This window comes from Centroberyx affinis, unplaced genomic scaffold, assembly GCF_046629955.1.
Source record: "Centroberyx affinis isolate AG114_WGS23_722 - 3 ecotype Tasmania unplaced genomic scaffold, CSIRO-AGI_Caff_v1 ptg002349l_1, whole genome shotgun sequence".
Taxonomy (NCBI): domain Eukaryota; kingdom Metazoa; phylum Chordata; class Actinopteri; order Beryciformes; family Berycidae; genus Centroberyx; species Centroberyx affinis.
In genome coordinates, this window is record NW_027280612.1 from 157,177 (window position 1) to 181,871 (window position 24,695).

Below are 24,695 nucleotides of genomic sequence, written 5' to 3' on the forward strand. Positions count from 1 at the left end.
CTGGAGGTCTTGATAGAGGGCTTGATAGTGAGAGAGGCAGGCAGGCAGGCAGAGATGCTGAGATGACAGGTACAGCAGAGGTGTAGGGATACGCTGGCGGTGCTGTGGTGTTTAATATAGATCCGCCGCGATAAGGCAGACAGAGAACACAGGATGTGTCCATCAGTCAGGAGACAGCAGCGCAGAGGAAATTGCCACAATAAAGCGCACACTCACACACACACACACACATATACACACACGTGCACACACACGTAGGAGAACCCCCTGGCACAGAGTGGTGAGTGGATGGATGCACACGTGTTTATGGGCACATTCAAACTGGCGCAATTACGCCCAAGCAGTGTCCATTTTGAATTTCATTTCACAGCTTCACAAGCCAGGGGGGAAGAACTGATGATGCACCAAGTGGAAGAATAAGGGGAACAACTGTATGCTGAAATGATGACACAGTTCTCTGAAAGCTTTAGGATCTATAGGATCTATTCACTGGCTGTATATGGCTGCACATCTGCTGCACATGGACCTACAGCAGAGACAGTCGTGTGGTGAAGATCATCCACTCAGCAACACTGGAGTCAAACACTGTGAAACTGAACACCTTGTGGAACTAATTCTCTCTTTCTCTCTCTTGTTCTCATGGGTGTGTGTGTGTGTGTGTGTGTGTGTTTATGTGTGTGTGAGTGAGTGTGTGTGTGTGTACGTGTGTACGTGTGAACACAAGAATGTTTGCTGAAGCTGCAGATTTCAGCTATCGGCTGCAGGATTAATCCTTGATGACAAGGAACCAATCGTCGTCTTGCCACACATATACACACAGGCGCACACACACACACACACACACACACACACACACACAGGCAAACACACACACACACACACGTTGACAGAGAAACAATAACTGTCATGTCATGTCAACAGGTGGGGACAGCCAGAGTTTTAAGAGGCTCAACACAATAGATGATGTCACCTCTGCTGAAGCCTGTGGTCACAATGGGACTCAATTCATATTGTTGTTGTGTCGAGCTGCTTTTAAATCAGTCAACTCAGGAAGTAAACTGAACATTCAGTTTCATTTACATGAACATTCAGTAAATGAAATGAGTATTATTGTTTTCAAATGTTCATCAGTGGATGAAACTCCATGTCACTGCAGGTTTTTCCTATTTTAAATGAATTGTAGGCCAATGAGCTGGCGGCTCACACTGCAGTCACTAAGGAAGGCTAGTAGTATTGTTTTACTCCCTATTAACAGTTTCTGTTTGGTACCAAAAGTGTTGCAATGATACACAGAGCAACTCCACGAGCCCTGAAGGACTACATTACCCAACACTACAGGATTGCTAGTTTAATCATATTTAGTATATGTATAATACAGTATATAGTGTATCTACGTATAGTATATACATCACTACTCTTATATAAACACTCAGTCATACACAGTGGGGTAGATTGTGGTGTTGCAGAAGGCATGATAAAGCAACATTCAAAAAAACCTGAGATGGCTGTCACTGCATGCACAACTGTCAAACCCATACAGCATTAGTCAATGCTATTCTGTTGTACCTTTTCTCTGTATTCAGTATGATATGGAAAATGTGCTTGTGCTTTATTGCACAGTGGTGGTGACACCACTTGTGTTTTTTTTAATCAAATTAATCTTTCAGAAGCATATGAGTGACATGAGTGACTTTTTAAATTTCATTATGTAAAGACTTTGCAGAAGGTGCATGCATCATCAGAGACAGGAGAGGTTGTGTACTTTTCATGTGAAGTATCACATTCACACTCCAAATGATAGGATTCCTTGCAACGTTAAGTATGCTGCTCTTTAAAAGATAAAATAAAAACAAAATGAAAACAGACTTATGTGTCGAAAATCCTGTGCAAACAAAGAAGAAACAACCAACAAAGATGCAGGAGGTATTATTTATTTCCATATATCTTTATTATCTGTTATTTCATATATATTTATATATCTTTATTCTATACAGGTTTATTTCTCAATACAATCTTTTACTGACATACATAGATCTTACATAAGCTTGAGAGGTACGAGAGAGAGGCAAAGGGGAGGTTACTTCCTTCATAAGATATTTTGGCAGTTAACAAGACAACAGGAGATCACAATACAGACACACACACACACACACACACACACACACACACACACACACACGTTTGAAGTACGGAATACACACACATCACGGCATGCACACACCGACATAAAGTGGTCAAACACCTCTAATGCTTTTGTCACGTGCACACACACAAGCACCCATATCGACACGCACTCACACATGCACCAACACACTAGCTAGCTGAGGTGCACACACACACACACACAAACTTGTACGCATACACACATTCAAGCACACACAAGAACTAAACACACACACATTCATGGAGGGAGACAGGTATTCACAGAATAGATTACACCAATACCAGACTGACTAGTAAATACACATGTACATGTACAGTACTCGCCATATTTTTACTCCTGCTCCTACATACACAGATACATGCACACACGCACGCACACACACACACACACACACACACACAATCAAATCACACACGCACACACAGGCACACGTGCATACACACACAGACACATCAGTTTTTGGTAGAAAGTAAAGAGCAGTAATGCTGATTTTCAGACATATCCATGAGAGTACTATGACACTAATAATGTTATTAGCTCTGATCCATATTTGGTTTCTATTACTGACAATTATGCAATATGACCATGGTGCACAGACGGTCACTATGCTTCATCAAAAAACAATCAGCACTATGTCACTTAATGGTATGTGATATAAACAAAGTATAAAGGGACAATATGACAGAAATGACACTTTATAAAATAAATACACATCTTATATTGCAATAATAGGATGAATACACATGGTTGGTTCTGTCTATGTGACATATTCTTTCCACTGAACATTACAACACTCTCTCTCTGTCACACACGAGCACACACACAGGCACGCACGCACACACGCACGCACGCACGCACACACACACACACACACACACACGCACACGCGCACACACACACACACACACACTTTAATGTAACTACCCAGACAGTGCTTCACAGTGTAGGGAACCCATTGCAAATGCGTCTTTCTTCCAAGATGCCACCAACTAAACACAGGTTAACAGTCGCCACAAAACATAATGACAGCTACATTATTGAAACATCTGTAGAAATAGGAACATAACAACAGATATCATATATTTGGCTTCAGTAACAGATGTAAAAAGATACCTGAATTTTGCTACATATCAGAATGCATAACTTAACAGCATAACATGAAGATACAACCACAAACAATGAGATTGGATTGAAATTGAATTGTGTAGGTCTACTCCAGCTAAAATATACTGTAATTAAAGTATTCACTATATGTTATTTTTACAGCATGTTTGTTGATGAAAATGAGTCATATGCTCAGCGGTGTCTTGAGCTTGACTGCATGTTATATTGTCTAAATGAACACTGATTGTATCGTACTTTATATAATTGTATAAAATGCAATAATATCTGCTACTGCATAACCTGAAAATAATACTTAATGAGTTAGACACTTATGAATGGAAAAGTGGGTGGAGGGAGGGAGTGTGGATGCTAGAGTTACTGAAACTGACACCACCTAACACCACCGAACTCCTTTAAAACTGAACCAGCAAAAGGAACCAAACCAAACTGAACTAAACCCAGCTAAAGTAAACCACTTCGGCCTGGTTCTGCATGGTAACTCTACCTCTATCTCTAGGCTTGGATGTGATAAAAAAACAAGTGTAGGATAAGTATTGTATGAAAAGAGGCAAAGATGGTGTAAGGTAGCCCCCTTGTCCTGTAGAGTTGCAGTTCGTCCAGAAGAGGGCGCTCTAGGTAAATACAGTGGCACCTTTCGTAGGGTCAGGGTTCGGTCAGACTGCGTTTGTGACAATGAGGTCTCTGTGTCCTTCACTGCTGGGCTCTGGAGTGATACTCTTTAGCAGACGCTGTGAGGAGAGAGAGAGATAAACACAGAGAGACGGACAGAAGAAAATGAGAGAGAGAGACAGAAAGAGGGGGAGCAGCAAGGGGGAACGATGAGGGACAAAGAGAAAGAGAGTGAACAAAGAGTAAATCCAAGTGATACATACATCCATCTATTGCACTGGTAATGGACGAAGATTAAACTACAACTCAAAGTAGACTTGCACCACCCCCTTTTTTTTAAATGGCAAACAACATTTTGACTGAGTTAGTCTTTTGTATTATCTTATTTGTATTATTTGTATTTATTGGATCATTAATTCACGATTTGAATGCTCAACCCTTGGTGAATTTGTATGCGCTGTTTCAGTGTGAGACCATGTGATGTCCTAACAAGCTATTCAAAGGGATTATGGGCACTGTCTCAAACACACCTGACGAAGACCAAGGGACATACTTGGAGTTTAATAACAGAGGGAGAGACAAACCTTACAGATGATAAACACACAATCAGGTCACATGGCAAAGAGACGCTAGAACATTTTGAACTCACTTGCACACAAATACACACTCCTCACACACATACTGCTGTGTGCTGACAGTATGTGTCAGTGTCATTGTGTGCACTGGCAGCAGTGTCAACAGTGGAGGAGAGCAGCCAGACAAGTGCTATCTACCAGTCTCTTTGATGTCTCTCCTCTGTCATCTCTAACACAGGACTTTATAAAAAATAAAATAATTATAATAAACTTTATTTATGTAGCACTTTTCAAAACAAAGTTACAAAGTGCTTTATAGAATCATTAAAATACAGGACAAAGGATAGCAGAAATAGCATAAAATGAGCACACACAAAAAGCAATTACACATCTGAAAAAATGTAAGATAAGGATAGGGGAAAGGGAGGGGAGCGCCCTCTAGGATCAAGAGTAAAAGATAGGATAAATAACTCTTGAAAAACACAAAAAAATAAATAAAACAAGGAATAAAATAGGCCTGTTCATAAAGGTACATTTTGAAGAGTGACTTCAAAGCCTCAGTCTCTCAGGCGGGACGTTCCAAACCCCAGGCGCCCTGACGGCAAAAGCACTGTCACCTTTAGTACTTAACCTTTATTCTCCAATCTGGCAATGTGACAGTCTGCACATGCAGTGTATGCGTGTGTGTGTGTGTGTGTGTGTGTGTATGTGTGTGTGTGCACGTGAATGTAGGCCTATTTGAATGTGTGAGAGGTGAGTATGCCTCATTAGGTATGCGTGGCTTATGTAGGTTTGGGTGTGAGTGCTTATCCAGTGAGTGCTGTAACCTGTTACGTGTGTGTGTGTTACACATGTGTCATCAGGTACTGTAGTTACATGTCCAATTTGAGTGTGCATGACTGTATGTGTGCCCTATGTGTGTGTGTGTGTGTGTGTGTGTGATCCATGGGGCCTGGAAGTTGTCATGGCTGCTAGCTTTTTTTCTTGCTAATCTCTGGCCTGTACCTCCTCCCTGCTCCTTTGATCCAGGCCTCTGGTCACCTGTTCACAGGAGAGGGTCGGCCTCAGGGGACCAAGCACAGAGACTGACAGAACATGGGAGATGGTAGGACGACAGCAGGGGACAGAGGTAAGCCCTCTGTTAGGGGAGGTGGCAATGAGAGCACAAAGATCAAGAAAAGGATCTGGGTAAGCCCTCTGAGGAAGAGAGAGGGGGAGGGGGGAGGACAGAAGGAGAGGAGCGGAGAGGAGGAGGGAACCAAGATTTAAGGTAGACTTAATATAGGGAAGGAAAATGAAGTGGAGTGAAGGAACGGAAAGGAAAGGAAAGGAAAGGAAAGGAAAGGAAAGGAAAGGAAAGGAAAGGAATGTAGCAGTACTAGTACCTGTTTGAATGTGCCCTTTGCATGGAGAAGGTGGAAGACCATGTAAGCAGGCACACAGATGAAGGAGGACACTCCGATGCAGTAGCCCAGGACGGTGGTCCAGGCCGGGTAGTGGTAGTCAAACAACCTGACCTCCGGAGGGAAGGCCAGGAAACTGATGATGATGAACTGGAGAAAAAGAAAACAAACAGAGAGCAGTTTTGGCAAGGGCCAAGCATTTGGATGTCTTTAGAAAGCGCTCTGACAAGTGTATATACGTAAATGACAGCTGGTTTTACTACATTCATTTTTAGCCTCTCTCAGTCATTAATGTACAAGTCTGTGTGTGTGTGTGTGTGTGTGTGTGTGTGTGTGTGTGGGTGGGTGTGCCCCACCAATAAGAAGCAGGGGCAGATGGCCACCCAGCAGACCCTCCAGAAACAACCCGGGTAGAAACCAAGCATGAGCTGGACGTCGTTACAGAAACGGTCGGTACCTGGAATATACACACACACACACATATTATCAGCACAAGGTTCAAAGCATTTTCAGAAACTGAGTCGGGATCGTACTTTGGGTAACAACAACATCCACAAAACTTATCATAAGTAAGTACCACAGTACAACTGTTCTGTACAACCTGCTTAAAAACACAGCTTGCTAGTGTCGGCTTTCAAACGCAACAGAACTGTTTTATTCAATATTTTTCACCCTTTCCCATCATCATCGCCATCACTATCATCACCATCACCAGCATTTACCGTAGAACCAGGAGACAGCGATGACTTCCAGCAGGACCACAGTGATTACCGCAGGGCCTGTGGCGTACTCCTCAAACAACTTCACCACAAAAGCACCTCCCTGGTACAGGAGACAGAGGAAGAGAGAAGGAGGAAGAGGAAGAGGAGGATGAGGAGGAAGAGGAGGAGGTGGGAAGAAGATGAGGAAGAGGACGGGGAGGGTGGAGGAGGAAGGGGGGAGGGAGGGGCAGGAAGAGAGGTGGGAAACGGGGAGGATGGGTTATTACATGTATTTACTTGTAAATTGTTGGACGCATGCAACTTTGTGTATGAGCTCTAAGGCAAGGAGAAGGCTAATGTGCTGTATGTGTTTAATGGAGCAGAGATGCTGGATCTTGGACTGCATTGGATGTTTAGATTTAGATTTTAGATTGGGATCTTTAGAACTAACTTGATGGATTACTTGTAATCTTATTTCGATGAGTTGCAGATACTTTTGAGATTTCTTGTTGGATTATTCAAAACATGTTCAAAGAGAAAACAGCAATTTGTGAAATTGTAGACACTAAATAAAAGGTACACATCTTGAAATAATGGTCAATATAATTTGCACATAATCAAATTGCAGACTGTAAATTGGGATATATTAGGAATTAAATAAGTAAATTGGGATTGTATATTTTATGGATTTTGGAGTACAAGTAACCCAAAAACAACTGAAAGTAAATGGATTTCATTGCTGAGTTTGAGTCTTTGAGTTTTAGTAGATTATGTTACTAATCATAATTTTAATCAGGTAAGCAGTAATTTGTGATAGATAACCTGTAATGTGGTTTAACTTACGTATGTGAGTGTGGAGAGAGCCCCCAGGTAGCAGACACACACCAGGCCAAAGACAAACCACTCCCGTCTCTTAGCCAGGAGATGAGGGAACTCATCCAGCATGGCCGTGATCACCCCCTCCAAACCTGCAAACTGGAGAGAGGAGGAAGAGAGAAAAAGGACGAGATGATGGACAGAGACACCCAGAAGAGGGAGAAGGAGAGAGAAGACTCATCAGAGAGACAAAAAGCAAGATAGGGGAGGCAGAATAGATGACAGAGGCAGAAGATGAAGAGGAAAGGGCAAGTTGGGTACAGTAGCCAAAATTCAAAGGCCGGGGAAAAACTAGCCACTTGCTTTGACGAAACACATAGACAATTTCCCGAGAAACAGGAAATATAATGTCTTGGGGATAAAGAATATATTTAGATGTTAACTGACAACAAGCTGTTTCTATGTAATCAATGCAACAGTGATGTGAGCACTCCTTGGGCAATGCTTCCCATCAACTTTACCCCTAAAATTTCCTTGTGTATCATGGCCTTTAGAGAAAGTGAGAAATATGAAGGGAGTGAATGTTTAGACTATGCAACGCAAATCCACGTACACCAACTCGGTTTGCAGTAATATCCTCAGTCATAGAAAAGAGGAGCATAACAACAGCGTGCTGATTGTACACTGATTATCAGTACATGATAAGAGCCTCACAGGTCTCTCCAGCTGGCTGCCTCTCAGCAGATAAACACAGGCTCATGGAGACAAGATCACAACACACCACTGATATGAGAGTCCTATCACAGTGTTTTCATTGACTGTTATCCAAAATGGAACAGTGAGGACAAATAATACCCGACACCTTCATGGAGCCACCATTACAACAGGCAAATGCAAAACAAATAGAACAAGGCATTTGCCTTTAGAACAAAGCAAATATGAAACCTCTGTGTCCAGGTTTGAGATGAGAGCAAACAAGAGCTGGAAACTGGGCAACAACAGATTAGGGAAAGTACAACAGGGGGAGACAAAGATTTGAGGATACATAGAAAACTCAGCAGACTAACTGGGGCGTCTTACCCTTCACACTGCAATGAATCATTTTATTGATTTAAGGGAGTTGGAATCAATTAATCAAGTAAGGGGTAGTAACTGAGTCATTTTGGAGCCTAACTAACCGTGCTATCCAGTCCCAACATGATGATCATGAGGAAGAAGATGATGGCGAAGAAGGTGGCAGCGGGCATGTTGGCTATGGCCTCTGCATAGATGATAAACAGCAGACTGGGACCTGGAGAGACAGAAAGAGGGGCAGGTTGAAAGAGATTTTTCATTGGGACAAAAATTACATTGAATTCTGAAAAATGTATTCTCATAGACCTCAAATGATATTCCAGCCCAGGTCTAAAAGACAAGTGATTCCCCACTTGTGGTGAAGTTCAACTTAATTAACTTGATGAAAGGAACACTTTGTACTCACATGATGTCAAAGCATCCACCTGCAGCTATTTTGTGTGCCATTTTCTATCCCTCCCAGTAAGCATTCAATTAGATACAGTTTGGGATGCAAAATAGCAAGCTATTGACATTTGTTTCTGACAATGAGGGGCAAATTGAGTGAATGATTGATTGTTGGGGACTGTGCTGGTGCGGTGTCCTACCAGCGTCCTTGGCCACAGTGTCTACATCCTGATGCCTCATCTCAGCCATGTAGCCCAGAACAGTGAAGATGACAAAGCCAGACAGAAAACTAGTCAGACAGTTTACTGAGCTGGTTACCAGCGCATCTCTGGGAGGGAGAAAGGAGGGGTTGGGGTAGCAGGAAGAAGGAGTTAGGGAGGAGGTCTGTGAAATATCTCTGCAGTATTTACACTTGTTAGACTTGAGTATTTGACCATGCAGGCCTGATTTGGAGGTGGTCAGGCTTATGGTTAGACTGATATGGCTATTTGAAGGCCGATACTGATACCAATATTTTTAGCTGCTGATAGATGATATTTTGTTTTGTGCTATTCTGTATCTATAAGTTTGACCATTTTCATGCAAAAAAATACAAAGATCCAGCATTTCCACCAACAATGAAATTCTGTTAGGTGGTTAGCAGCTCCTCAAGGTGAGGTGAGGCAGATTTCGTTGCAGAATTTATTACAAACTTTACAGACTGGCGGCCCTGAGGCTGTTGAGAAAAACCTTTTCCATACCTCCATCATATAGTTTTTATTAAAAGGCCAATATTGGGCCCAAATATTGGCAACCCTAGTCAGACTAGATATAGTCTACATAGCAATCAGCAAGAGACTGAGAAGAACTGAGGCGGAAAGTAATGCAGACACAGATTTAAGCAAGCAAAAGGTACAAAAGGAACATTTTCAGATCAAGTATAGTAGACAATTTGGTCTTATAGTAAATGCTGAAATCACACGTTTAAAGGATAACGCTGGTGTTTTTTTTAATGCATTTCTTACCGTCAACAGAGCCTATGGAAATAACAAAATCAGCAATGATTTTGTTTTGCCAACAAGTCACTTATTCCTCAAACAACTTAATAAACTGACTGAAACACGTTTGCGATCTCAGGAAAGTAGTTCCGTAGCACCGAAAATAGTCCCCGGCATAATGAAGAATTTGTTCCCATTTGAATTTGATTTGGTAATAACTACAATAGCCTAACTTTTCGTGGTAACAGTTAGCAATTTTTAAAATTGAAACTATGTTTTTGTGAGCTGTATTTAAAGGTTTTTAGCTTACAATTGGAGCCAATGACTTCCGGGTTGATGGCTAAAAACGGTACGTGGGAAGTCAGAAAGTAACGGGAGTAGAGCAAACGCATTGTTGATTTTGTTATTTTCATAGGATTTGTTGACGGTAAGAAATGCATTAAAAAACACCAGCGTTATCCTTTAAGGAGAGTCTGTACTTTACAACCATGTTTTATGTACAGTATGTAATGATGACAAGCTGTGGCCAACTGTGTCATGCAATGAACTCTGATCTGTTCAAGAGACCCTGCTTTAATTCTCACTTGTAGCAGTTGTTGTGGAACGGGTTGTAGCTGGCAAAGGCAAGGAGCACTCCGAACCCCGGACCCAGAGAGAAGAAGATCTGAGCTGCTGCATCAATCCACACCTTGGAGAGGGTGGAGGGAAGGAAAGAGATAGATAAAGAGAGAGGGAGAAAGAGGGAGAATGATAGGGGAGTAAGGGAGAGACAAAAAGAAATGTGTTTAATGATTAAGGGAGTCGGGAAGAAATTGAGAAATAGTGTAGGAGGGAAGAAGGAGATATGTGAAGACAAGAGGAGGCATCATACATCATATGTACCACTTTGTATAAAGGTAATAGCAATATCACTGGAATTTAAGAGGGATCATAGAACGGTTTGCGAAATACGACTGACTCACTGTAGTACTGAGCAGTTTCTCCCAGTCAGGTTTGAGATAGAAGACCACGCCCCTCCAGGCCCCTGGCAGAGTGGCCCCACGGATGAGCAACACCAGGAGGACCAGGTAGGGAAAGGTAGCAGTCACCCACACCACCTTATACAGAGAAAGAGGAAAACACATAGATTAGTGGTAATGCACAAAACTTTATTTATATGAAAATGCTGCAGATTATTATTTAAACTATGGTCAGTAGCCCCTTGGGCGAGGACTACCAGGAGGAACAGATAGGAAACGGTAGGTGTTACAGAGATGACTTGGCCTCATGGATGAGCAGCACTGTGACGTTAGGACAGTTAAGACAATCTAAGGAGAAGGCGGAGTAGGAACAGTCCAGATTAAGTACTTATATAGCCATCAATGACAATCCTTCCTGTCCTTTCATTGCTTCATCCCTTCTTTCACATCTCTCTCCTCTACACCTTCTCTTCTACCTTCCCACCTCAAGAATCCCCCCTTTTCTGCTTTCCTTGACTGCTTATCCCTTCCTCCTTAACTCACTCCCTTGATCCATCTGTCCCATCCACTTTTGCCTCCACCTCATTGATTACTTTTACAAGGACAGATAAAACCACAATGACATACAATGCAAGCGCCTGCAAGTGGCTGTTCCGCCGTACCACTAATGTTACTGTTAAGATAAGATAAGATGAAACTTTAATGATCCTTGTGGGGAAATTGGGTCGTTGCAGCAGGGGAAATAGAATATAACCATAAAATAGAATATAAACAAGAACATAGCAAATTGAGGTTATATAAACATATGCAACTGACAATTTCAACATCTGTTAAATAGAATGTATGAATGGGAAGTATGGGGAAAAGTATGTACAGCATTATTAGGGTGTGCACTATTTCTCCATTTATTCCTCCCTCTCTTAGCTAGTTTACTGCACTGTCTGTACTGGGGATGGAACCAGAAACCTTTCAACTTTGAGGCTGCCTCCCTAACCAACTTACCAACCTGTGATGATGAAGGTGGAGAGCAGACAGGAGAGCCACCAACCATTCCCCTCTCTCTCCTTCATCCATCCATCCTCTCCCCTCTAACTGACCCCCTGTCAGCCATGCAGTCGGCCCCTCAGTTACCTTTCCAGACGTCTTGACTCCCTTCCAGATGCTGAAGTAGACGATGGTGAAGATGAAGAGCAGGCAGAGGGCCAGCTGCCAGCTGACAGAGCCCAGCTGGTGCAGACCTGGGGAGAGGTGGACCTGCAACACCTGCCGACTGGAGGGAGGAGAGGGGGTGCGAGGGGTGAGGTCGAATGGGGATGCGAAGAAGCGAGGGAATGAGGAAGACGAGAGAGGGAGGAAAATGGTGGAATCGCAGACGAGGAGAGACAAGGAGAGGACATGAGGAGGAGGAGAAGACAGGAGAGGCAGGAGACAGGAGGGAAGGGAGTGAAGGAGGGAAGGGAGGATAGGGACAGGGAGTAGGAAACATCAGAAAGAAAACGGGCAAGTGAGAGAGAGGAAAAGCAGGAGGAGATGAACAAAGAAAGAGGGACAGAGGGAGAAAGGGAGAGGAAAGGGAATGGAGAAGGAAGGGGTGGGATGTAGAGAGGGAGAGAGTAAAAAGAAGTGTCAGAAAAGATAGGGAAAAGTGAGGGAAAGGAGATGGGGTGGATGTGGGGAAGTGGGGAAAGCAGAAGAGAAGGCAGAGAGGGTAAAGAAGGACATTGGCAAAAGGGGGACAGAAGAAAGGAGAGGCGAAAGGAACAGCAAGAAATGGATAAAGCAATATAGAAAGAAATGGCAAGGAACGGAAAAAGATAAAACAGGGGAGCAAGAGAGGGAGAGAGGAGGGGGAGAAGGGGTGATGAACGGAAAATGCAGTGGAGTGGAAAATATGTCTTCCTTTATTGTCCAATAAGCAAGTCATAGAACTTAATCCCTTGACAAACACACACACACACACACACACACACACACACACACACACACACACACACACAAATATACACAAATATAAACACACATGAACACACAAACAGATTAAATCAGATGTAATGAAAGAGTAGTTCACTTGGGAAAAAAGATAAAAAGAATACATAAAAAGGAAGAAAGGGCATTAAATGACTTTATAGTGAGTTTCTATCAATAAACTTTAATTACACCAAAGTTTGCACAAATCAGAGTAAGCAAACGTCTAACAGCAACACAGGGCAAAAAAGCAGACAAGTGAACAGTGAAGTTAACATCTGGTCACAGGTTAGACACACAGAACCAGAACTATAAAAAAGAGACATGATTTATGTTGAAAACAGGAAATTCTGGCGCCAGACCGAGTTGAGGAATTTGTTACTTTAATACCTGTGTTAGGAAAAGTCAACTATGGATAAACCCTGTTTCTGGCTCCATAGTCCTAACAGATAGACTCAGTCTAGTGAACAGCTGATAAGACTGAGCCAGTAGACTTTTAGGGAACAGGACACTGACGACAGAGACTCCCAAGGCACTCAGGAATAACAAAGACATTGTTCTCTCTGACAGAGATCTGGTTTCAAGAAAAAAAAGGGAAAAAAAGCCTTTGACACAAAAATTGCCCTACCTGTCTGTGTTGTTTACCTCCTTGTCTGTCTCCCTCCCAGTCTGTCCTATCTCCTGCCTGGGTCGGTTACTATTTTGTAACCGTGTAAGTAGCAGGCTCAAACTTGCCTAGAATTTCAGTAGTATGACATAGTGAGCTTATATCCGTGTCCATGGACACGGATAAAATCTATTCTATTTATGTAGCTTTGTTTAGTCAACTGTTACACAGTGCATCTTATCTGCACTATGTGAGGACCTGCTATGTTTTGTACTGCATTGAGTGTATCACTCCTGTACTGTGTAACTGTATTCTAATGTGTCTGTGTGACCCAGGTCAATTTCTTGTGCAGCCATTGTACTTGGCGAAATAAAGTGATTCTTATTCTGAAATGCTTCTGCCTGCAATAACTCCACAAACCAGTGAGGCAAGTGGAGAGAGGACTATCAGATTGTGGTCGGGCTTCTTAAAGACCTGAACTGTCCCTGTAATCGCTCTCTGGAACTCATCCTCCCTCCTTCACTTGACCTCTCCCTCCTGTCTCGCTCTCCCTCCGCCCCTCTACATCCGACTTACATGCACTTACGTATAGAACTCCTCGGCGGGGGAGGTGGAGGAGTTGGACCAGGTGACGTTGTGGTCGGTGGACATGTAGCGGTTACAGTTGACCGTGTTCCAGCTGTTGGTGCAGGTGGTCCAGGGCAGGGTGGGCCGGAACGACGACAGCAGGTAGTACAAGGCCCAGGCCATGATGGTGTTGTAGTAGAAAGCTACGTAGAGGGCTATGATGCAGATGGCAAAGCCTATTCCTGGATGAGTGGAGGAAAGTGGGAGAGGGGAGGTTGAGGAGAGAGAGAAAGAGAGAAATACACAGAGAGACGGAGGGGAAAAGACAGTTATATTCGCGGTATAACATGATCAGCACAAAAATACTATAAGAGTGAAGAAAACTGAAAACTTGAACAATACTTTACCATAAATCTTCCCTCTATATTTTGTAGAAACATCAGCGTAAATGGAAGTAAACCCAAGCAGTGTGTGACACCACTCAATCACTCCTCATCTACCTCTCACAGAGAGATAAGTGGCGTTTTCAAGCTAATTCAAGTTCCCATTGGGTAAGTGGGTGACATTTCCAAACAACAACAATTTACATACTATCCAATTTCTAAGCAGCTGGCATTTGGCATGGAAATGTGACAATTTCCATAACAGAGAGTCAGTACATCACACTGCACCTACAAGAAGATGGGGATGCTCTTCAAGGGAACTGTGCTGAGGGGGTCGAGGAGGTTAAACCAGCTGTCTCTCAGGCTCTCGGTCCTCTCGCTGGATGTCTACTTGACACTGTCCTTCTTCGTCAGAAAGTCTTCTCTGCTCTCTTCCTGCCAATTTGGTGCGAGCTGTTCTCTTAAGTTGTCTTTCCTATGTGAACTATCGCTCTGAACTTCCTTGTCTCTCTCACTTCCTCTCTCTTCTATTGCCTTTCCTCTTATCTTACATACACTCCCCATTTCCTCTGGATTCCTCTCCTCTCTTCTACTGTCACTTCTCTTCTCTTTTTTCTTTCCCATCCCTTTTACTGTCCTGTGCTCTCCTCTCCTGTCTCCTTACCCCCCTTACCTTTGAAGATGGGGCAGATGTGTTTCCAGATGGAGATGCAGCCACTACGGTGGAACTGGCCAAGCGCCAGCTCCATGTAGAATAGAGGCACACCTCCAAACACCGCCATCAACAGGTAGGGCAGCAGAAAGGCACCTGGAGAGAGAGGGAGGGAGGGAGGGAGGGAGGAAAGGTGGGCAGGAGAGAGGGAGATGGAGAGTGGGAAAGATGAGGGGTGGGGGGTGGAGGGACAAGGTGGGTAAGGAAGGAGAGAGAAACAGACAGGGGGATAGAGGGTGAAAGAGAGGGGAGAATGAGAGACAAGGGAATAATTGGAAGAGAGGAAGAGAACAGTTATGGAAGAATAGTAAAAAATCAATTACACCCATGAGAAATGGTACTAATTCACACTCCATCTGTAATCTCTATAGTCCTCTTAACAACTAACAATAAAGGACAACTATAAAAATAAACTGCACTCATCAGTTATGAAAAATCATCATGTACATAATTGTAAATGTTTCACATCACCATTGAAAATAAAGGTCTTTCCTCAAATGTTCAATCAATCAATCAATTATATATTGTCTGTACCATAGCTCTTGTATAACCCTTTAAAGGTATAGTCCACTCAAAAATAACAGTTTGTAATTTACCAATTTCACATCACTTTGCATTTAGTGTGCTATGATAAAAAACAGAGGTATATTTTGTCAATGCTACTATGACAAATTTGGACTACTGTGATGTTGGCTTTGCATTTGCTAAGTGAGGAAACAGAAACCTTGAGCTCTTATTTCTACCCTGTGAGATGTAAAAACGCAGGATTGATGAAAGTAGAATTAAAGGCCAAACGCTGAGGAGTGCAGCAGCATGGCAGCCAGATCCTTGGACCATCCAGTCTAGCGTTCTGGCTTTGATAACACATCTCTCTCTCTTTCTCTCTTTGTTTCTTTCTCTCCATCTGATTATAGATTTATTCTTATGTGTGTGTGCAGATTTGTTTGTGTGTGTGTGCATGTGGGTGGGTGGGTTGGTGTGTGCATGCGTGCTCGCGTCTCTCTTTGTGACATGAAAGCAAAGATAAGGGTTGATTGAGCAGCTGCCTGGGAGACAGGTTATTAAGCAAGGAGAAAGAGACTGAAGGCGTTCTCATAAAAACCACAATTAATACTGTTGCCTCTATCAAGTGTCTCCCAGTCCCCATCTCTGCCTCGCTCCCCGAGACACACACAGAACACAGGAAATTGCAAAGATTTTATTATTGCAAATTCAATAAAAGTGGAAAGGGAGGCCCTGTTTGCCGCTAGGTAAGGCTTGTGTTGTAACCGAGCACAGGCGGCAGAGACAACACAGACTTTGTGAAAACACACCCTGTGGACCTTCGCTTTTTGTGCCTTAGATTGCATAAGACAAAACAACTACATGAATTGTTGAATGTAGTGTTCCTCATAGGTCTGTGCCCTCTTTAATTTAGGTGTTTGTAATACAGAAGGGACGGTGTATGAGTCCAATTTCTCCATCTGAATTGATATGGTGCCCTACCTTTGTGGTCAGCATGAAAAGACAGACAAAGAGCATTATGGTTGTAATTTCAACTGAATGTGATGTACTTGATGAATTAATTCTGCACACATATTGACCACTGTGAACAATACACTGCAGTACAATTCTAACCATGCAGAAGATTTTTTCTAATCCTGGCAACCCTCTTTACTCTGGCATGGGATCTCGTGTATGGCGAGTGCCTACTTCAGGGGAAATGGACTGGAGTATTAGATGTCATTTTGCTGTCCCTGAGCTCAAATTTCACTAAGAACTAAACTGATGGTGAAGGTGAATCAGACTGAATTCTGGATGGGGAGCCAAACCCCTACCCCCCCATCCCACCCACCCTATCTACTCTCTGATCTCTTCACAACCCTCATCCCCACTCCACCCCACTGCTTATCCATATCTCCCTCTCTCCTTTCACAGTTTCTCTCCTCCATACATCCTTTGATTCCTCACCTCCTCCGTTCTGGTAGCAGATGTAGGGGAAGCGCCAGACGTTCCCCAGGTCCACAGCATAGCCAATCACAGAGAGCAGGAAGTCCATCTTCTTGCTCCAGGTCTCCCTGGGCCTCTCCAGGCTGGTTTGCTGGACCACCAGAGTCCTGAGGCCCCCTAGTGGCATGGAGGACCCAGTGCCACCCCCAGGTCCTGAGGCCGTTCCCCCGGAGCAAGCCCCAGGCCCTGGCCCCTCCCTGGGGCTCTGAGGGGTGGAGGTGGTGAAGCCGTTGGACACCTGCTGGCCAGAGTTGGAGGTCAAGGCCTTGGGTCCTTTCTCTGCCAGGCCATCAGCCAGCATCAGTCTACCATTCTCCTGCTGCGTCCCCTCCTCTCCCTCTACCTCCTCTTCCTCTCTCCCTTTGTCCCTCTCTCCCTCATTCTCTCCTCTGTCCATTTTCATCATGGTCGTCAGCATTATTTCTTTTGTCTCCATGGCGTTATGTTGGTGTTAGTGTTGGACGGGCAGTTAGGGGTGCAGGGAGGTTCTCAGTGATGACGGAGGGAATGTGGCACTGCTGTCTGATATGGTGCCCATCAGGGGAACAGAAGGGTTAGGAGAGGGTGGGAATGGTGCAGAGATGGTTTAGGACAGGTTTGGCAAAAATGGGATGCGTCCTACTGACAGGATATGGGGAATGGGAGGCTAAGGCTAGTGCAAGAGAATGGGGCCAGCGGAAGGAGTAAAATATGATGGCGTCCACTGGAGCAGGAAGGAATAAGAGCAGGCCAGCAAGGGCAGCTGGAGGAGAGGAGAGGAGAAGAGAGTGCCGGTTGGAATGGGACGTGGCCAGCAGAGAAGTTACATGAAGAGGCTCTTGGATCTTCTCCACAACCTCCTCCTCCTCTGAGACACGCAGTGATGGGACAGTGGTGTGAGACAAACTGCAACACACAAGGAAAACACACAGATAAGTCACAGGCACAGAGGAATTGTGCTTTAGATTATTTCTGGGTGATCCCATGATATAAAATCCAGTCTTTTTGCATGTCACAAGACCATATACTATGTCAATGAAATAAAACTGAGCACCAGTGTTCCGTCTCATCACATGTGTTTGAACACTTATTGCAAATTAACAGCTAAATCTCCTTAGTATTAAAAGAGAAAAGAGACACTAGGGGAGATGTGAAATATCCTTGAGTCTCCAACAAAAAATTATCCACAAAAAATGAGGGGATTCTGCTAGGGCATGTTTAACTTCCTGCATGTTATTCAATCCACGGCATTTCTCAGTTGCATAACTTGTTCTGTTCCTTATCAGATCAAATACTGAATATGAATTCAGAGCCATATAATGAAGAGGGATTAAGAAAATATATACAGGAATCGGCACGACTTTGAAGACAGGAAAGAGAAAGAGAAAACCTTGAAAGATGGAAAACAAAAGTAGAGTTGTAAAGATGAGCTGATAAAGAGGACATGCCTGAGAAGAACTAACGACTACTTCTAACTTTGATTGATGGATAAATCAAGCAGCAGGCAAATGTACAAAAAAAGCCCATCAAGACAAAAGATATATACAGTTAAATATGAATAATACAGAAGTAATGTTCTACAGTTATTTACTCAACATGTTTGTCTTCAGTTGTTTTGGGTTTGACATATAGTAAGCAGACTAAAGAGTGAAAAAAAAATCAAAACTAATTAATTCAATTCTATGAAGCATGGCTTGAATGATGCTCTTTAAAAAAAAAACATTTTCAAAAAGGGATACCTAAAATGTATATATTTGACTACATTCACCAAAGTCAGGCATAACAGCAATTTTCAAACATGCCAATTATTTTCATTTCACTTTTGTGTGAAAACAGCAAATGGAACATATTTATCTCCTATTGAATCCATTTTTAAATTAAATCTTCAAGTCGAATACACATATTTAAAAAGAATGGGTGTTTTACACATAGGACTTTTACCAACTGTGAAATGGTATATCTACATCGATTTTCAAATCAGTGTGTAAAGTCATAACCTCTGAGAAGAGCCATGAAGAAGTCTTTTCTGTCCCAGTCACATTTGTGCTGACATGGATAAAATTGGGGCTAAATCTATAGTGCGTTTCAAATTTAATGTCATTCAAAAAAGTACAAATTATTTGATAGCTGTTACAACAAAATATATTTTTTTGAAACCTAGAGTGTGTAAGGTTATAATGAAGGAATGACAAAAATCATTTTATATTAACAAATGACACTAACACTATATCCATTCAGTCTTTTAACTGAAGATTCACAAATACTCCCTATAAAATCCAAAACACCATCACGTGAGAAAGTGGTCAAATTGAGAGAGCTGTTTAAAATTGGATTAGATTGTTTATATGCGTTTGCCTCAATTAGAAGTGAATGCCAGAATGTAGGGAGAGTCAATTTACAGGGAATGCTATTATCTTAATTAAGAACGACTGTCCAGCAATTGTGCACGGCTTTCTCTCCGCCGTACAGACCTCCATCAATCTAACACAGCAGCTCTGTCCAAGACCCCATCATGCACCTGGACGCAGAACAGACAAGAGACGCTGCGAGAGGCCAACCTTCCACTCTTCACAAAGCTTTAACACGCAAACCACACTTTTAATTCCTATCGAAAGCAATAGGAAGCTTTTCGTGACAGCAACCATTTCATTCCCATCTGAAGCTTTTGCCCCTTAAAACATTCCGTCTGACAGAAGTAGAATATGATTCTTCTGGTCTGATAAAACTACTTCAAAATGCTTTATAAACTTGAACTTGAGCTAAAACTTTAATTACAACTTGACCAGGAGTAAGCAGAAATAACTCTGACGGAAAACTGAAATGTGTGTTTGCTACAATTAAAACAATGATGTAACTGAAAAACGTTTCTCTGCCAGTTTGCTCAGTGTTATCCACAGAGCACACACTGTATCAGCTGTCACACTGCTTCACAATAGAAGTCAAGAAAGACAAACAATGACAAATGGTTTGAGGAAATACTAAACCTGACCTGCGTGCGCACACACACTAAAATATAGGCTGAAAAAATATATATACAGGAGCACTGCTGCAACATATACAAATCATTCAAAACCAGAGTTTGAAAACTGGGAATAGTTTAATCTTCTGTTTGCCCTTATTCCTAAAACCCACACTACTGATGATACCGTGGTATACACCTCAAAGGCTCTAGTCATTGGTGCACATTAAGTTTTTTTTTTTTTTTACCGTTCCACTAAATAGACTTAGATAAAAAGAGGGAGAGCAGGGCGATAACATCAAGATTACTGGAAAGATAGACTGAAAGAGGAAAAGCAAGAAAAAATATCAAAGAGCCATTTTATATCATCCAAAATGAGAAATGAAGACACTCTTCTGCGCCATCGCTCTCATCTTAGTGAACTCTGCTTAAAGTGGAGAGGTTTTACAGCACATTGACATGACATTTTGTGCAAACATTAATTAGAATGAGCAGGAAATTCAAAAGTTGAGACAAAATCACACCAGGAGTAGTTCATCCGTGCGCACATGCATCCGATACATTACCTTTTGGGATGAAAAATGAGGACAAGAGGCAGCTGTCAGATGTGCTGGGATACCCAACAGTGGCTAAAACACACACAAACAGCAGCAGCAGCAAGTTCTGCCCCAAACTTGAATCCCGTGGTATTGCGAAAACTTGCCAGAGAAACAGCATGCACTAGCACATCAGGACGTCGTGTTTGCCCACCGAGCTCCCAAACCTCTCTCATTTCTCTCTCTCTCTCTCTCTCCCTCCCTGTTGTCCTTCTCTCGCAGACTCGCACACACACTTACACACATGCCACATACAGAGACGCACGGCCGCGCGCACACACACATGCAGATATGCACAGATGGATGCATGCGCTTAGACAGAAAGCACTCAGAGAAACATGCAAACGCAGGCATGCACACTTTGAAGTTTTGTCTGATACATCTCATTAAGGCGCGCGCACACGCACTCACACACACACACACACACACACACACACACACATATACAGACAAGGCAAATCCTACCGTTGAGTAGCTCTGTGGCGGTGTGGGACTGTGTCAGGGTGCTACTCACTGCCTACCGTCTGTCTCTCTCTCTCTCACACACACACACACACATACATATACATATACACACACACACACACACACAAACACACACAAACACACATTCAAACACTGCCCCGTATATCCCTGCTGGAGTTCTCTCTCTCTCTCTCTCTCTTTTCCCCTTTTCTCTCCAATTCTTTATTCCGTCACATTGCCCTTTATCTCTCCTTCAGTCTTGATTTCCTCCTCCCATTTTTCTCTCCTTTTCTAATTCTCAACTTTTCTCTAATGTCATCTTGCATACTGCCTATGGAGAGGTCAGATTTTTGCCTGCTTTGACACTTGTTGCCCATCATTTTTGGATCCTGTTCTTTTTCTCTTTTGTTATCATCATTCTATTTGAACATACTTGCATCTACATTTGGCACTACATCTGCATTTTCTTCTGATGTCCAAGGACAAGGTAATTGCATTTTCCCGTACAATGCTTTTAAAGGAAAACACTGACATTTTGACAAATATATTCTTTGATCAATTTACCACTGCACAATGAGAAAATAGGCAGCAGTTGACCTCTGTGTGTTCAGTATTCAGTATGCTACAGTGCTTTAGTGATGATGCAAAGCTGGTTTCTCCCCACTAAACATACAGTAAGCAGCCTGACAGTTAGAGAAGTGGGCTTGCTACTGAAAGGTCACTGGTTTGACTCCCTGGATCATCTTGCTCAGCGTGCTCAGTGCGAGCCTGTGGTAGTACTGGGCAACTCCCAGGTCCGAGTGTGTGTAGCCATCCCTGCCTCTGTGCCTACTCCCCCAGGAGACTGCTGTAAACAAGGAGTTCTTTGTCAGGTTGCCTGGTTAAATACAATGATAAAAAATACAATTTGCATAAGTGTTATAATGCACCGTAGTAACACAGAGGTGAAATGGCTACCAATGGTCAATTGATCAAAGAACATCTTTGCCAAATAGTCAGTATATTATTTTAATGTAACTCAAGAAGCACAATAAAAGCAGCCCACAGCTTGCTGGTCTGTGTTATATTCTGACTGCATCCATATATCTTGTGCAGACACAGATGTCCAGACAGACGCAAGCAATTTACATGCATGCACAAAATGTATGCACAAAAAGTTACTCTCACGCATAACTGCATTGCATAACCAATTTTTGCAATCACATGGGTGACTAACAGTAGTCCTTATCATCATTTATGAAATGCTAAATGAGTCATTAAACCATATCTCTCAATGGATATCGAAAGTGTCTCCTGATCATGAACAGTACATCATCTTATCTGGGTTTTCTCTTCTGAAATCCCCAAGAGAGCCCAGAAGGTGCCTGCTCAGTGTATCTTTTACTCTAAATCAACTCATAAAGCTCTATGCCAGCTTTACTAACCTAGCTGTTTTTAACACAGACCAACACCCTACATTCTGGGGTATAGGCTTCAGGAGTGGTTTAGCAAAAATAACATGCTTATCAGAGTCTGCTTTGGCAGCACTCAGGGGTTTTTCTGAAGAATTTTGGACTCTTGACAGCTATAATCCTCACATTCAGCTCTATTGGCCAACTTTCCCTCTCTCTGTGTGATTACAATGTCTTCCTGAAGCACCTGACAGAGAGAGTACTGAACACTGCCAGGCAAAAGAATAAAGAGGGAAAGCTGATTAAAAACTAAAAACTAAAAACTAAAAACAAAATAAAAAAAATATAATATATATCTATTTTTCTGTATTTATTTTATATTTTATAAATATTTTAAATATTTGATTCACTTTGACTAGTTTCAGAAGTAAGATACACCAACAAAGATCTAAGCATATAAGGCCAAAATTGAGAGAAAACTATTAGTCCTCAACTTGACAATCCCTGACTGGAGAAATTGTTCTTGTCTTTGGTTGCTTGTTAAACCAACAGAGGAGAGCCAGTCTAATATAGGGTCTCTTTATTATACTTGACCTAGGGAATATAAATAAGCACGTCCAAATGGGAGTCACTAGGAACTGAGCGATAGATAGGAGTGTATGTGTGTGTGTGTGTGTGTGTGTGTGTGTGTTTGTGTAGATAGATACAGTATATACTGTAGTGCAGACAGACAGATTGAAGGATATGGGGTCTTATCCCCTTGGGGAAGCCAACACCCATGAGAAGCACTTCCACGGACAAAACAAACCTCTGTTGTGGAAATGATACAATAAAGTGTCCTTGGGTGAATCTTAAATCAATAAAGAAAAGAACGAGCATGTTTGATATTTTATTCAATTGGACCATTATGTCATTATATAATAAAACAACAAAGGAAAGAGGTATTATCACACACGTTTTTCCACTGGTCAGCTCTTAAGCAATTTGGCTATTCATGGTCAACATTCCTTTGCTTTGCTGATTTTATTAAATTAACTGATTTAATTTCGAGTTGCTTTAAAGCATGTGTTGATATGAAAAAAAATACAGGCAAAAAGTATGGATTAAAAATTCTTGCCATCCCGCAGCCAGGCTCTTAGGGACAGGTTAGAGAGGTTAGAGAGACTGTCCTTCAACTGGAGACCCTGGATTCAAGTCCCAGCGACAGCCAGCATCCACCCTGCTGAAGTGTCCTTGAGCAAGACACTGAATCCCAACCCTGACCTCTGACCTCCCTGGAATGGGCGAGCAAAAAGAGAATTTCCTTACATGGATCAATTAAGTATTGCATTGTTTTTGTTACTGGCCATAGATGCCCAACTAATGTTACAACAGCAACAACAACCAACTTCACCATCAGTGTAGCACTTTTCAAAAAAAATGTTACAAAGTGCTTTACAGCATAGGGAAAGGTAAAAAGTCTTCAAGTGCAAAGTAGAAGTGAATAAATACAGATACAGATACAGGTTTAAATTATAAGAACCAAGAGGGAGCGTTACTTGCACTTGCACTACTTGACTACATACAGTAAACTATCAAATCCTTTTTTACTGAGTCTGTCTTCTACTATCTTCAGTTAGTGTGGGGCAAAGTCTCCCATGCCCACCTGACATCATGCCAATCTGAGGCCTGGCTAATTGGAAGATAAACAGCGCAGGCAGACGCGGGAGGAGGAAACCATTTAGTGCATTAGGTTGCTAGCCTGAAAGCCCCTACATTGCTGCCACATCTGCACAAACAATACTTAACTAGTCCATGGAACCTGTTATACTTAGAGGGAACTACTCACAGCAGAAAAACAGTTTGGGCTTTTAGATGTCCTAGATTGAGGGGGAGCCTGATAAGTGGGCATGCGAAGACAGAAGATAGGAAACATGAACGGGTGAAATGTGGGAAATGTTAAGAGGTGGGCAGTACCAACTAATGTCCCTTTGGAGTTCACCATGATGCCTGGGGCCAATCTGTCTGTTGGACCAGTCATACACCTGACACAACTAAGACATACACAAACAAGTGCACACAATCACTCATATAAAACCATAAAAACACTGGAGTTTACTGTTAATAGTTGATTAAGTCAAATATGCATACATCATAGCCATCATCTCCACTCGTGGCTATGTTTTCTTGTTATATCAAAATTTCTTCTTTTGTTATTTTGGGAAGTTTATTCTTGTTATGTTGAGATCCCTCTCATTATAATGACAAATGTTCTTGATATATAGAGAAAAGGTCTCAAAATAAAAAAGACAC

General features: G+C 42.4%; 1 protein-coding gene across 2 annotated transcripts; it reads right to left on the bottom strand.

Moving 5' to 3' along the window:
• Positions 1–1,940: 1,940 nt before the first annotated feature.
• slc6a4a (solute carrier family 6 member 4a) lies at positions 1,941–21,057 on the bottom strand. 2 transcript variants are annotated; one of them, XM_071533270.1, is made up of 14 exons: positions 21,013–21,057; positions 16,975–17,898; positions 14,986–15,120; positions 13,949–14,171; positions 11,922–12,060; positions 10,794–10,928; positions 10,416–10,519; positions 9,055–9,182; positions 8,572–8,684; positions 7,421–7,552; positions 6,599–6,698; positions 6,233–6,333; positions 5,859–6,026; positions 1,941–4,017 (listed from the first exon to the last, which is right to left on the bottom strand). In XM_071533270.1, exons 2-14 carry the CDS (start codon positions 17,447–17,449, stop codon positions 3,943–3,945), a joined length of 2,028 nt encoding a protein of 675 aa, XP_071389371.1. In that variant the 5' UTR covers positions 17,450–17,898; positions 21,013–21,057; the 3' UTR covers positions 1,941–3,942. The 2 variants fall into 2 exon arrangements, with proteins under 2 accessions (XP_071389371.1, XP_071389370.1); XM_071533269.1 differs by lacking the exon at positions 21,013–21,057 and adding an exon at positions 20,518–20,702.
• Positions 21,058–24,695: the final 3,638 nt, after the last annotated feature.

What these genes read in the sequence shown, in the direction of transcription:
- slc6a4a (XM_071533270.1), bottom strand. Translation starts at nt 17,449, where the DNA reads ATGGAGACAAAAGAAATAATGCTGACGACCATGATGAAAATGGACAGA. An exon ending in CTGCTACCAGAACGGAGGAG is followed by an intron (nt 15,121 to 16,974) that starts GTGAGGAATCAA and finishes CTCTCTCTCCAG; the next exon opens with GTGCCTTTCTGCTGCCCTAC. An exon ending in CTCTCTCCACACTCACATAC is followed by an intron (nt 6,699 to 7,420) that starts GTAAGTTAAACC and finishes CTCCTGTACCAG; the next exon opens with GGAGGTGCTTTTGTGGTGAA.